A 14,476-nucleotide genomic window follows, 5' to 3' on the forward strand; every position below is an offset into this window, starting at 1 on the left:
ATCCCCTCTTGTTCTTGTGCAACGCAAAATCAGAGGAGCAATAGAAGAAGGGGTTGATTACTAATTAATTTTCCGTGCATGGTGTGAGATTGTTCTTTTACTTGTAATTTTTTTTTTTTTTTAAATGATTAATATTTTCTGAACTAAACAATGTTTGCGTATTATCACCAAAAAGATGAAGAGATATGTATACACGCATTCCAGTGATATATCATATTCATAAGAAATCAATTGGTGATCCCAGGCAACTTAGGCTGAACGTGGCGGTGTGGCCACGGGGTCCAAGGAAAGAGTTGTTTAGTGTCTTTCATCAGGAGACCTTCACGTCTGATTGCTAAAATGCATTTGTAACCGGGACATTTTTTTCCGAGTGCCGGGGATACATCGATAAAGACATCTGCGAAACCCAAAACCGATCGGAAATGGCAATGTTGAACAACAGTTGCGTTTGGATTAATCCTGTAAAAGAAGAATCTGGCGTAGAAAATGTCTCCCGGAAGAGACCTTGTCCAATGTTGCATGCCACTGGTGCACATGAAGCCTGCTTTCGGTTTCTTGAGCCCTTTCATTTCATTCACGGCTTCAAAGATCACATTGGTTCCGTCTTTGAGTTCGAAATCGGAGCTATAGTATTCGCTGGGATGAATCGTTTCGTTATGAGAGGGTCGTCCTCCTCGCCGCTGGTGACTTGTATCACAAGGCATAGACATAGGACTCCAAGAACCAACTTTCTTTCCATTTTCTCTTTTAGAAAATTACTTTTTAGGTTTATCTCTTTTTCTTTCTTGTTATATACGAAACATGTTCGGTTAGATAACGAACCCGTCATGTGCTCAAATAAAAAGGTAGTTGTACGTTTTTGTGTATGATGGTGTTGCAACATCCTTTATTTGTCGTATGTTTGTTGACACGATCGATATATATAGTAACTTCGTAACTGTAATTAATAGGGAATAAATTTCTGCTGCTCTCTAGGATTCGTATATATGTAACAGTTGGGCGTTTACTATTTATAAATTATTACTAGGTTTGCTCAATATCTCTCACCTTCACAGTTTATGCGTCAATTATGAGCACAGATATATCAGAAAAAGTCATACCTGAAGAAAAAGTACAATATTGGATCTTCTGCATGTTGTTGACCTTGTGGTATGTTTTCTTGTTAAGTATTTGACTAGAACATGTGAACAAAAATCGAAACCGAAAACCCAAACCGGAACCAACCTAATTCGGTTCGGATTTGGATTTACCACGACTGCCACCACAGCTTGCTGGTTCAAAGCTTCAAAACTCTCTACAAAAATAGCACACGGATGTTGACAATAAACATATATACATTCCAGTCCAAAGTTGCAAATTATAAATTAGAAACTCTACAATGCAAATTGAATCACAACAGTGTACAGAAGAACACACGTACTAACATTTCTATATAGTGTCCGAGCGACTGAGCCATCTAGACAGTATGGAGGCAGCCCCGTCTTAAACGAATATGGGACCTCTGTCAAATTTTTAAAAAACCTAAAAACCTTTAATAAATTTTTTTTTGGAAAAAATTGGACCCTTTTGCTTAAAGAAATTTTTTAATATTTGGGATGGACCCATGGCATTTGCCTACTCTGCCATGGGGTAGAGACGGCCCTGTATGGAGGATAAAAGAAAACAAGACATTGAGTTCATTGAGATGAATAGATAAGTATACAAACTGAGGAAACACAGCGCACCTGTTGAGTCTTATATTTCGTTAATGGTATATTAGTTAATAGAACCAACATTTTCATACTTATCGCTTTTGTTTTATGTCCGTTTTGTAAATACAATGACAAACAAATGTAACTAGTGGAATATTTTTGTCAATCATACGTAGTAGACACACCTTTTTCCCAGTGGATTTTATTTGGCACCTTGAATAGTTCACAGGATCAATAATATAACAAAAACGACTCTGTTTCAGTCAGGATCTTCTAAGGCTCTTCAACAAAACCTCACTTCATCTCATAGCTCTTGATAAAACTAAATTCTACTGGATGGGAAAAAAAAAAGAAAGAAGTATCTGTTGGGAGCAGCAACATTTTTGGATAAAGAGGTTGTTGTTACTCAAAGATCAGGCATGCCCTTTCCTGTTTTAGCATCATATGTTTGCTCCCATACAAACTCCATTGGTGTGTCCTTAGGACCAGCTGAAAAACAAAAAGGTATTGTTAATCTTTCAGTAAGAAAACATCTCAGTAGTTTTAGCGATAAGGGCAAGCTAAGAAAGCATGTTTCTTCTTTGATCTCAAAAGGGAACAAATGAATCTATGCCATGTTTAGAGAGATGTTGATCTACTAGGTACCAGTAGTGGGTCTTGGTGTAGCCATAATCTTAAGAATCTCAGGGCGAGGAATGATCGAACCAGATGTGCCAGTGCCTCTAGGTACTCTTACTTTAGTTCCATCCTCTAAGTACTTTACACCAACCTTACAAGGCCTCCTGAAGTAGAAAGACGAATAAGAAATCTCTCACTCACTTGAGAGAATTAGTAACAGTAAAGCAAAGTAGACAACATACCCAGTGAGTGGATCAACAACTTGGACATTAGAGGCGTGTAGAGGAGCCTCTACCGTGAAAATTCCACCTTCATGATCAGGGCCTCCCTTTATATGCTTCTTGATTTACGAATACAGAATCAAAATCATCTTTATATATATATATATATATATAAGCAGTAGAAAACAGAGTAGCAGCAACAAGTAGTCAAAGACAAGCTCACCAGATTCTTGCCTTCAACAATAACACGATTTTGGGAACGGATGACACGCTTGATGGTTCCAATGTCACCCTTATCTTTGCCACGAATGATCATCACCTGTGTTGTTTTGGTGATTTGGATCAGATAGGTGGGCTTACGCTAAAGGGTTGGGCCGGTAAATGTTGTTTAGGCCCAGCTTGGTCTGCTAAGGATAAGCCTTGGAATTCAAACGACAAGGACACTGTCGTATTGGTCGGGGAACACGCGTGATGAGCGAACCGTACAGGTTTGTCTTGTATCACCCTGCAAGACAACGACATAGAGCTATTAAAGGAGTGAGGAGCAGAGGGAACAAAGAAGAGAAGCATTTTTGCGTTACATTACAGAAAAGGTTAGAGAGAGAGAAACATGAGAGTGGGTGAGAGAGACTTTGTCTTCTTCATTGTTCTTGTTCTTTCTTGGGTCTGATTTCTTTGTAAGGTGAGAGACGTGAGCTTGGGGGTGATTTTGTTCAAGTTGTAATTGCTACTCTGATACTCCTTGTGAACCGGTTTCAGGTTCACCGAGACGTACCAGGATCACACTGATCCTGGGAACTCGTATTTCCTCGTGTCCCTTTTACTTTCCTGCACAACAAACTTCAAACCTGCAAAAACGTAAAACAGAGCAAAAGGAAAACACAAACCTGTTAGTCTTAACGGTTGAACACTCAAAGAAAATCCTAACAGTGGTATCAGAGCCAGGTTAGAGTGTTCTAACCATAGAGAGAGTAGATCTACAAGGAGCTCTACAAGTCTGAGAAGGTTACTGTTCTAAAACTCAGAAAGGTCCAACTTTTAAGGTACATTTCTTCACCAAGTTCTTTTTTTTATGTATCTAGGGTTATTTCTGAAGGAGATACAGAAACAAAGTTGGAAAGTTAGAGTCTTGTTAGAAGTTATTGGTTGTGTGGTTAGTGTTGTGTGAGTTTTGATGAGACAGTTTGTTGGTGTCGTCTTTTGTGTGCTGGGTTTTGTGGTGTGAGTCTCGAGTTCAGGAGAGATCTCAATAATGGAACCGACACAAGGAAGATTTGACGTGGAGAAGTTCGATGGAGAGGGAGACTTTGCTTTGTGGAAACACAAGATGTGCGCTCAGCTGGAAATCTTGGGCCTAGAGTCGGTACTACAACCACCAATAGCAGAAGGTGCTGAAGCAAAGGATGGTGAAGACTCAGAAGGGGCAACAAAGTCAGATCCGAAATGGCTAGATAAAGACAGGAGAGTAAGGAACCTCTTGAGTCACAGTCTGGGAGATATGGTGCTTAGAAAAGTCATGAAGGAGCCAACCGCACATGCCATGTGGACAGCTTTAGAGAACAACTATCAGGCTAAGACATTACCACACCGGTTCTATCTTAAGCAAAGGTTCTTTAGTTTCAAGATGGAGGAGGACAAGAACCTAGACAAGAATCTAGATACCTTCAATAAGCTCATATCAGACTTATCTAGCCTAAACGTGGAGATGAGTGAGGAAGATACGGCTGCAATCCTCATGAACAGTTTGCCTAAGAGGTTTGACAACCTCGTACACACCTTGAAGTATAGCAACAAAGACAAGGACTTTGTTACTCCCAAGGAGATCATCACATCAGCATATTCTATCGAATTGGAGCTGAAAGATAAGGGAGTACTAAAGAAGCCTGCAGAAGAAGGGTTGTTTATACAAACAAGAGGCAGAACTGAGAAGAAGATGCAGCCACAAGGAAAATCAGACTCAAGGAGCAAGTCTAAAACAAAGAAAAGGACTTGCTGGATTTGTGGTAGTGAAGATCACTTGAAGAAAGACTGTCCGAAGAAGAACCAAGTGAGCACAAGTCAGAAGGGTGAAGCTGGCATTGCACAAGCTCAAAGTGCTGAACCGTTGATGTTGACAGTTTCAGAATATCAACCGAAGGATGCTTGGATCTTGGATTCTGGATGTTCTTACCACATAACATTCAGAAGAGATATGATGTTTGATGTAGAAGAGGTAAATGGAGGAAGGATTCTGATGGGAAACGACACATATTGTGAAATCACAGCAATCAGTAAAGTCAAAATTGTGAACTACAATGGGACTGAAGTAGTGTTGTCTCAAGTCATCTTGAAATCTAATCTCTTTGGGACAGTTGGAATCAAACGGGTGTTGGTTCAAATCTAAACAATTTAGACTACAAGTGTTCAAAGGAAACAAAGAAGCTCTCGCAGGAAACTATAAAGACACACTATATTTTCTAGAAGGAAAGGCGGAGCTTGAGCAGGTAAATGCAGCTGAAAGAACAATGAACACAACCGCTTTATGGCATAGCAAACTAGGCCATACAAGTGAAAAGGTGTTAAAGTTGTTAGTCAAAAAGGAACTACTCAAGGGGAGTGACATAGCAGAATTGGGGCCGTGTGAAGACTGCATTTTGGGAAAATCTAACAGACTATCGTTCAAAACTGGCAAGCATACGTCGAGTGAAACACTTGAGTATGTGCACTCTGATCTTTGGGGGTCTCCAAATGTGACACCAAGTTTGTCAAAGTGCCAATACTACATATCGTTTGTAGACGACTTCTCAAGAAAGGCATGGATTTATTTTCTCAAGACAAAAGATGAAGGTTTCTCCAGATTTGTTGAATGGCTTGCTCTAGTTGAAAATCAAAGTGGAAAGAAACTGAAAGCTCTAAGGACAGACAATGGTCTGGAGTACTGCAATAAAGTCTTTGATGACTATTGCAAGGAAAAGGGGATACTAAGGCACAAAACATGTCCTTATACTCCACAACAAAATGGGGTAGCAGAGAGATTAAACCGGACAGTGCTTGAGAAGGTGAGAAGCTTACTGAGTGAAACTGGTTTAGGAGAATCATTCTGGGCAGAAGCTTCGTCTACAGTCGTGTATGTGATGAACAGAAATCCAACTACTCCATTAAATTTTCAGATTCCTGAAGAGGTTTGGACAGGAAGGAAACCGGAGTATGACCACTTAAGAAGATTTGGATGCTTGGTTTACTATCATGTTGATCAAGGAAAGTTGAAACCAAGAGCCAAGAAGGGGTTATTCATGGGGTATCCACAGGGAGTTAAGGGTTACAGAATTTGGAGCAGTGAGGACAGAAAGTGCATTGTCAGTAGAGACGTAACATTTTGTGAAGATATTCTGTACAAGGATATCGGTATATTGCCTGAAACTGAAGAGGCAATATCTGAGAAACATGGGAAGAAAGTAACATTCATTTTACCTAGTGTAAAAGAAAGAGGAGAGACTTCTGGATCCACAAACGAGTCAATAGAAGAAGGTGGAGCTCCAATAGAAGAAGGTGGAGCTACTTTAGAGAGTGGATCAATAGAAGAGTCAGAAGAAGATTCTGACATTGGTGATGATTCGCTCAGAAGTTGCCAACTTGCAAGAGACAGAGAACGGAGAGTTAACATCAGACCACCAAGTAGGTTTGATGATGGTGACGTTGCTGCATTTGCATTCACCATGTCTCAACTTGTAAATGCTGGAGAACCAAGAACCTATGAGGAAGCTATAAGTTGTAAAGAAAAACTGAAATGGATTGCTGCAATAGAGGAGGAGATGGACTCACATCGGAAAAGTCAAACATGGAAAGATGTAGACAAGAAAGAAGGTATGAGAACCATTGGGTGTAAGTGGATTTTCAAACTTAAACTGGGAATACCATGAGTGGAAGAACCAAGATACAAGGCTCGGTTAGTAGCAAAAGGATTTTCTCAGATTGAAGGGGTAGACTATTATGAAGTGTTTGCGCCAGTGGTTAAACACATCACAATTAGGCTGGTGTTGTCAATGGTGGTCTACAGAGACATTGAACTAGAACAGATGGATGTAAAAACAGCATTTTTACACGGAAAACTGCAAGAGGAAATTTTTATGGAGCCGCCACAAGGGTATGAAAATGGTGATCAGGTGTGTTCACTAGAGAAGTCTCTATACGGATTAAAGCAATCTCCACGACAGTGGAATCTAAGGTTTGATCAGTTTATGAAATCTCAGAAGTATACAAGGAGTCAGTATGATCCGTATGTCTACTATAAGTGTCTAGAAGGCGATGAATATGTCTATTTACTACTCTATGTAGATGACATGTTACTTGTTGCTAAAGACATGGCAGAGATTTCAAGATTGAAGGAAGTGTTAAGCAAAGACTTTGAGATGAAGGATCTCGGAAATGCAAAGAGGATACTGGGCATAGACATCACCAGGGACAGAGAAAAGGGTATGTTATTGCTGTCACAAGAAAGCTATCTAGAGAAGGTTTTAGCAAATTTCGGTATGAAAGATGCAAGACCAGTTCAAACACCTATGGAGAAGAATTTAAGTTATCTGGTACTAAACCAGAAGTTAAAGAAGAAGCTGAGGCAGAGATGAGAAGCGTACCTTATGCAAGTGCCGTAGGGAGTCTCATGTACTCCATGGTTGGGACACGTCCGGATATAGCATATGCAGTGGGCCTGGTGAGTCAATTCATGAGCTCTCCTTGCAGACAACATTGGGAAGCAGTTAAATGGGTGTTACGGTACATAAAACACACAACAGATTTCAAGCTCACATTCACAAAGTCGAAGGATTTTAAGGTTACAGGCTATTGTGATAGTGACTATGCAGCAGACCTAGATAAAAGAAGATCAATTACCGGTTATGTGTTTCAGGTTGGTGGAAATACGGTAAGATGGAGATCTGGCCTTCAACAAGTGGTAGCCCAATCGACGACGGAAGCGGAGTATATGGCACTCTATGAAGCTGCCAAAGAAGCTTTGTGGATGATGAGAATTGTGAGTGAGATGGGTATTCCGCAAAAGCAAGTTGAAATCTTCAGTGATTCCCNCTTTGAGATGAAGGATCTCGGAAATGCAAAGAGGATACTGGGCATAGACATCACCAGGGACAGAGAAAAGGGTATGTTATTGCTGTCACAAGAAAGCTATCTAGAGAAGGTTTTAGCAAATTTCGGTATGAAAGATGCAAGACCAGTTCAAACACCTATGGAGAAGAATTTAAGTTATCTGGTACTAAACCAGAAGTTAAAGAAGAAGCTGAGGCAGAGATGAGAAGCGTACCTTATGCAAGTGCCGTAGGGAGTCTCATGTACTCCATGGTTGGGACACGTCCGGATATAGCATATGCAGTGGGCCTGGTGAGTCAATTCATGAGCTCTCCTTGCAGACAACATTGGGAAGCAGTTAAATGGGTGTTACGGTACATAAAACACACAACAGATTTCAAGCTCACATTCACAAAGTCGAAGGATTTTAAGGTTACAGGCTATTGTGATAGTGACTATGCAGCAGACCTAGATAAAAGAAGATCAATTACCGGTTATGTGTTTCAGGTTGGTGGAAATACGGTAAGATGGAGATCTGGCCTTCAACAAGTGGTAGCCCAATCGACGACGGAAGCGGAGTATATGGCACTCTATGAAGCTGCCAAAGAAGCTTTGTGGATGATGAGAATTGTGAGTGAGATGGGTATTCCGCAAAAGCAAGTTGAAATCTTCAGTGATTCCCAAAGCGCCATTTGCTTGGCCAAGAACAGCGTGCATCATGAACGCACAAAGCACATTCAGGTGGGATACCACTTCATACGAGGTGAAATTGAGGAGGGTACGCTGAAAGTTTCGAAGATCAACACAAAAGAGAATCCGACCGATTTGTTAACAAAATTGATACCGGTGATGAAATTTGAGGAAGGTTTAAGTAACCTGAAGGTGCTACGGCACTAAGTCTAGCTCTGACAAGAGCTAGGGTTCCGACGGTCAAGGCGGAACGGACACCTTCGGCGGTGAAGGCGGATCAGTGGTTTCTGGTGGTGAAAACAGAGAAAGGACTGAAGGGGGTCGACTCTTCGGTTGGTCTGTCTGAGCAAATCAAGGTGGAGATTGTCGTTTTGGTGATTTGGATCAGACAGGTAGGCTTACGCTAAAGGGTTGGGCCGGTAAATGTTGTTTAGGCCCAGCTTGGTCTGCTAAGGATAAGCCTTGGAATTCAAACGACAAGGACACTATCGTATTGGTCGGGGAACACGCGTGATGAGCGGACGGTACAGGTTTCTCTAATATCACCCTGCAAGACAACGACATAGAGCTATTAAAGGAGTGAGGAGCAGAGGGAACAAAGAAGAGAAACATTTTGGCGTTACATTACAGAGAAGGTTAGAGAGAGAGAAACACGAGAGTGGGTGAGAGAGACTTTGTCTTCTTCATTGTTCTTGTTCTTTCTTGAGTCTGATTTCTTTGTAAGGTGAGAGACGTGAGCTTGGGGGTGAGTTTGTTCAAGTTGTAATTGCTATTCTGATACTCCTTATGAACCGGTTTCAGGTTCACCGAGACGTACCAGGATCACACTGATCCGGGGAACTCGTATTTCCTCGTGTCCCTTTTACTTTCTTGCACAACAAACTTCAAACCTGCAAAAACGTAAAACAACGCAAAAGGAAAATACAAACCTGTTAGTCTAAACGGTTGAACACTCAAAAGAAAATCCTAACAACCTGGATGGATATAAAAGCAAACCCCAAAAAGAAACACCACAATCAAAAAAAAACACTAGAAGGACAAGAGAGAGAGAGTGGTGAAGAGAGTGTCCTCACGCTCACTAACATTATCCCCTCGAAGTATCTTCCAGTGTCTGATGAGTTTCTCAGCAGCTTTCCAACCCATTTTGCTCCTACTGCTCTTTCCAAAATCAAAAAATTTATAATTTCATGTTAACACAAAACACAGATCAAGACAAGACCAAACAAAAAAAATACAAAAACGCAGAAATCAAGAAAGCTAAAGAGCTGAGACAAAAACCCAGGTAGAGAAAACACAGGAAACCAACGAAACGGGAGAAACAGGAACTCACCGACGAGACTAGCGGCGGCGGCGACGGAAGAGAGAGTACTGTATGTGTGTCTTCTGGCTTTGGGGATCGTCTACTCGCCTCTAAAGTCTAAACGTTTACAATTGTTAGATTACCGAATTATCCCTAATATTCTTATTTATGTAAAACATTCTTAAAAAATTTGGTTCAATAATCAACCGAATTGTTGTTATCATTCATTCTAATTTGATTAATTTTGGTTTGTGAATTTCACACACCGAAAAATCAAGAAAATCTAATAATTAACCGAGATTGAACTGTTAACCGGATTGGAACGCTTCTTCCTATCTATGAATTTCTAGTTTTTTTTTTTTTGGAAACGGAGAGGTCTCCCTGCTATTATTAAAACCTAGAAAATAAATTACAAACCGGTCTGTCTCAGAATCGCAGTTCCTCGACTATCATCGCCCACAACCAATTCTACAGAAATTGGAATGGAATCAAAAACATGCAAACCAAAAGGTAAAGTAAAAGCATAGTTTCATGACAAATAAATAATTTCTAGTTTGACTAGAACATCCGGAATTTTAATTTAAAACATTTTCTATTAATAGAAATTCTTACTATTAAAATTTTTGAGCATAAATATATTTAAACCTTAAATATATTTTACTAAGTAATAAATGATAATATTTTCATGACAAATAAATAATTTGATATATATCACTTGCTAACAAAGATCTCCTTAATAATTCACAGGAATAATAAACGACATCGATGATTACCTCATGTCTTTTTATCTTTTAACTTTTTTTTTAATATATATTCCATGAAAACAATCTTTTAAAATTTTGATGTTGGTTATCGATTATTGACTTAATTGTACATCATTTTCATATATATCATTTATGATTTGGCCATGATGCTAACAGAATACTATTACAACATTTTATATAAAATCTGAATATATTGAATCTTATGAACATTACTTAGTGAAAGATACATATACAATATCATATTATTATAAGATCTTTTCCGAGTTTGTTTTACCCATCGAAGCAAGTGCATCATACCATATAAGAATTCTTGACCTATTCATGAATGTGCCTATATTATCTCACTTTTCATGTTTATATGACCAACTGTTAAGCTCGACTTGAAATCTAATAATATATTTAATAATTTATATCATGTATTTTTATACAAACTCATTAGTTTCACACAATAAATGAGATTTCAAATATATTTATCTAGTCATGTGTATTATTATCTTTCAAGTTAGTAATTTATTTTAAATACTTTTAACTACAATTTTTTTTGTTATTTTCTACGATGCACTTGTTACATTTCGACATCTACTTTATTTTCACCTTCTATCAGCTCATACATAACATTTATTAGACTGTAAATTGATTTTTAAGCCATATTATAACTATTTTCTTTTTAATTAAATATCTTTCAATACTCTAATTTGGATTAAAAGCATTCGATTCAATTTATGATATATTAATTTTTTTTATCATGTTATAAACTAATATTTCACTTTCAATTTTTTTTCCTGTTTAAAATTTTATAAATAAAATTACATAATTTTTTTTTTATTCTAACATAAATTTAAAATGTACTTCCACTCTAATGCTCATTAACACATTTTAAATTTTAAACTATGATTTGTTTAAAAGAAAAACTGAGTTATATTATTACCACTAATAAAAATAATTATAGTATTGTTTTTCTTATTTTAACATTTCATTTATTTTACATAATTCAATTTTTATTTATTCAAACTTTCTATTAATTATAATTAACATAAATATGCACTAAAAATATTCACCATTACACTCACTTTCTACGTACTATCTATATATTTTTCTTATGTCAAATTACAACTTACACGTTCCAACTAAACTAACCTTCTCTTTTTACTTTTTTTTTTTTCACAAATGAAATATATATTGATTAAAAATGGTCATTACAAAGAGAGTTGCTTAGCCATGATGGCTTTAAAATCGAATCAGTGTAATATTGAGAATCTATACAACCATATTTAGCTAAGGCATGTGCCACCCTATTACAATCCCTCTTTGTGAAAGTAAAAGAAATTTGCTGCAATTTGGAAGACCATGATTTGATGTCCTGAATAAGGTTTGTTAAAGAGACATCTACACCTTGACCATGAACTAGTTTAATTAAAGTTTCACAATCTCCTTCAAAAATAATTGCCTGATAGCCTCGAATCCATGCATGTTGTATCGCCGTAAGCAATGCCTTTGATTCTGCCTCTAGAGGTGATCATACATGGTTTAGTCTGGTTGCACCCCACACTATTGCGTTACCTTCATGGTTTCTAAAGATCCATCCCCCAGTGGCCTGATGAGTGTGATGATCATAACTCGCATCAAAATTGCATTTGAGTATTGGAGGTGTCGGTGGTAGCCATGTAGTTGTGTTCGTATGCAGAGTAGTAGATGCTGATGATGTATTAGGTAGGTTGCTTATCCATTCTTTTGTGTCCGACTTCGACTGTAGAACAGTTTTCGATGCACTCTCACGATAGTTATCAAAGACTTGATTATTTCTTGCTTTCCAAATAAGCCATAGTAGAAAAAAAGGTAGTAAGGAGTCATATATATTTGAAGTTTGAGATTGATATGTTAACAGTTGTTCAATTATATCCTCTGTGTTTGAAGGTAGATGGTTGGTGTTTAAGGAAGAAGTACTGGATATTCTCCATGCCATAATGGCAAAAGGACAAGAAAAGAGGGCATGATGAATTGTTTCCTCTGTTTGACGACATCGTGGACATAAAGGATCAATGTTCAAACCTCTTGTTCGTAATCTTGTTGTGACTGGTATTGCCTGTGAAATTATACGCCATAGAAAGTGTTTGATCTTTGGTAGTAACCGCAATTTCCAAATTTTGTTCTTGAGATCAACTGAACCGTGAGGCACATTCAAAACATCTCCTGGATCAAAGGGATAGTGAGTGATGAACCAGTATCCAGTTTTTACTGTGTAGTCCCCTGAGCGTGTATAGTTCCAAACTAGTTTATCCGGTTGTTCCACTTGTGAGAGGTGAATCCTTTGTATGAACTATTGATCCTCCTGTTGGACTAAGGAAACAAGTTTCTGATTGTCCCATTGTCGGATATCTCCCCTTTTCGAGATTAAATGATCGAGTGTGATAGTAGATTGCAGTGGTGTGGTTTGAACTAATCTAGGTGGATGCACCTCAATGAAGTTATCTAAACCTATACGGATAGATTTACCATCCCCCACAATATATCTAGAACCTTTTTTAATAAGATCTAACCCCAATTAAAATAGATGACCACCCATAGGACTGTTTCTTTCTTTGTCTAGCATCTAAAATAGACTCATCACGATAGTATCTATGTTTCATTACTCTGGCAAATAGAGAATTAGGATATTGGATTAGCCTCCAAGCTTGTTTTGCCAAGAGGGCATCATTAAACTTTGCTAAGTCCCTAAATCCCAATCCCCCTTCTCTTTTTTAACATTGAAGTTTTTTTCCAAGCAATCCACGGTATACTTCGTTTATTTGAAAATTTTTCCCACCAATATTGCATTAAGAGTGATTCAATTTCTGAGGTGATTCCCAAAGGCAATTTGAAGCATGACATAGCATAAACCGACATTGATAAAGCCACTGAGTTTAACATTATTTCCTTACCTGCAGGGGATAGTTTCTTTGCAGTCCAACCATTTGTGTGTTTCTTGACTTTGTCGACAATATACTCAAACATTTCCTTCTTTTTCCGACCAAACTGTTCAGGAAGGCCAATATATTTACCTCCTCCTCCATGGTTGGAGATGTCTAGTATTGATTTCAGGCGTTGTTGAGTTGTCCCATAGACTCTGCTCCCAAATGTGATCATAGATTTTGAAGTATTGATCTTTTGGCCTGAATAGTATTCGTAGATATCAAAAATATCTTTCAGAGTTTGACAGTTTTTAGCATTTGCTTTGCAGAAAAAAAGCAATCATCTGCAAACTGCAGATGAGTGACACTGGGAGCGCCATTGCGAATTCGAATACCACAAAGATCTTCTTCATTTGCACTTGTCATAATTAAATGGCTGAGAATATCCGAGCATAGAATGAAAAGGTACGGTGATAGGGGGTCGTCCTGCCTGATACCCCTTGTTGGTTGGATATAACCATAAGGAGCTCCATTTATTAAAATAGAGTAGTTCACAGTTGTTATAGTCGCCATAATCCAACTTATCCATTTGGGACAAAAACCAAATAGTTTCAAAGTTGTTTCAAGGAAATTCCACTCGACACGGTCATAGGCTTTGGTTACATCCGTCTTGACAGCCATATAAGTCTGTGAGACACGAGTTCTGACCTTTAGGGAATGCATAACTTCATGTGCAATCATCACATTGTCTTGGATTAGACGTCATGGTATAAAAGCTGCCTGCGAGTCCGAGAATATGTCGTTCGAGTGTGGTTTTAATCTCTGGACCAAGCATTTGGAGACAATCTTATATAAAACATTACATAAAGCGATGGGCCGATATTCCGAGAGAGTTTGAGGATTGTCAATCTTCGGTATCATGCATATATTGGTGTGATTGATGCTCTGTTTCATTACTGCAGTATCAAAGAAGGTGTGTACCTCTTGTATGACTTGTGGTCCAACTGTTTCCCAACAGGTTTTATAGAATCTGGCTGTTAAACCATCTGGCCCCGGGGCACGATCATCGCCGATAGAACTAACTGCATTATAAATCTCCTCATTACTAAAAGCTCTTGTTAGGCTGTCATTTGCTGCATCTGATACTTTTGGTATGAAGTCCGCAAATACTGAGGGTGAGACATGATGATTTGCAGTTGAATATATGTTTGTAAAAAAGCTTTGTGAGTGATCTCCAATCTCCTGA

General features: G+C 38.3%; 1 protein-coding gene and 1 pseudogene across 1 annotated transcript; both read right to left on the reverse strand.

Moving 5' to 3' along the window:
• LOC104736636 lies at positions 228–739 on the reverse strand (annotated as a pseudogene).
• On the reverse strand, positions 1,971–9,664 carry LOC104736637 (50S ribosomal protein L24-like). The gene is made up of 6 exons (XM_019234785.1): positions 9,609–9,664; positions 9,362–9,431; positions 2,754–2,849; positions 2,552–2,655; positions 2,337–2,473; positions 1,971–2,180 (listed from the first exon to the last, which is right to left on the reverse strand). Exons 2-6 carry the CDS (start codon positions 9,419–9,421, stop codon positions 2,098–2,100), a joined length of 480 nt encoding a protein of 159 aa, XP_019090330.1. The 5' UTR covers positions 9,422–9,431; positions 9,609–9,664; the 3' UTR covers positions 1,971–2,097.

The sequence above is a fragment of the Camelina sativa genome, chromosome 13 (genome assembly GCF_000633955.1).
Source record: "Camelina sativa cultivar DH55 chromosome 13, Cs, whole genome shotgun sequence".
NCBI lineage: Eukaryota > Viridiplantae > Streptophyta > Magnoliopsida > Brassicales > Brassicaceae > Camelina > Camelina sativa.

Bases quoted from the DNA above. Each gene is read 5' to 3' on its own strand.
- LOC104736637 (XM_019234785.1), bottom strand. From the start codon at position 9,421: ATGGGTTGGAAAGCTGCTGAGAAACTCATCAGACACTGGAAGATACTT. The intron at 2,474-2,551 runs GTATGTTGTCTA...TTTCTACTTCAG, and splicing joins GTTGTTGATCCACTCACTGG to GAGGCCTTGTAAGGTTGGTG. The intron at 2,181-2,336 runs GTACCTAGTAGA...TTTGTTTTTCAG, and splicing joins TACACCAAGACCCACTACTG to CTGGTCCTAAGGACACACCA.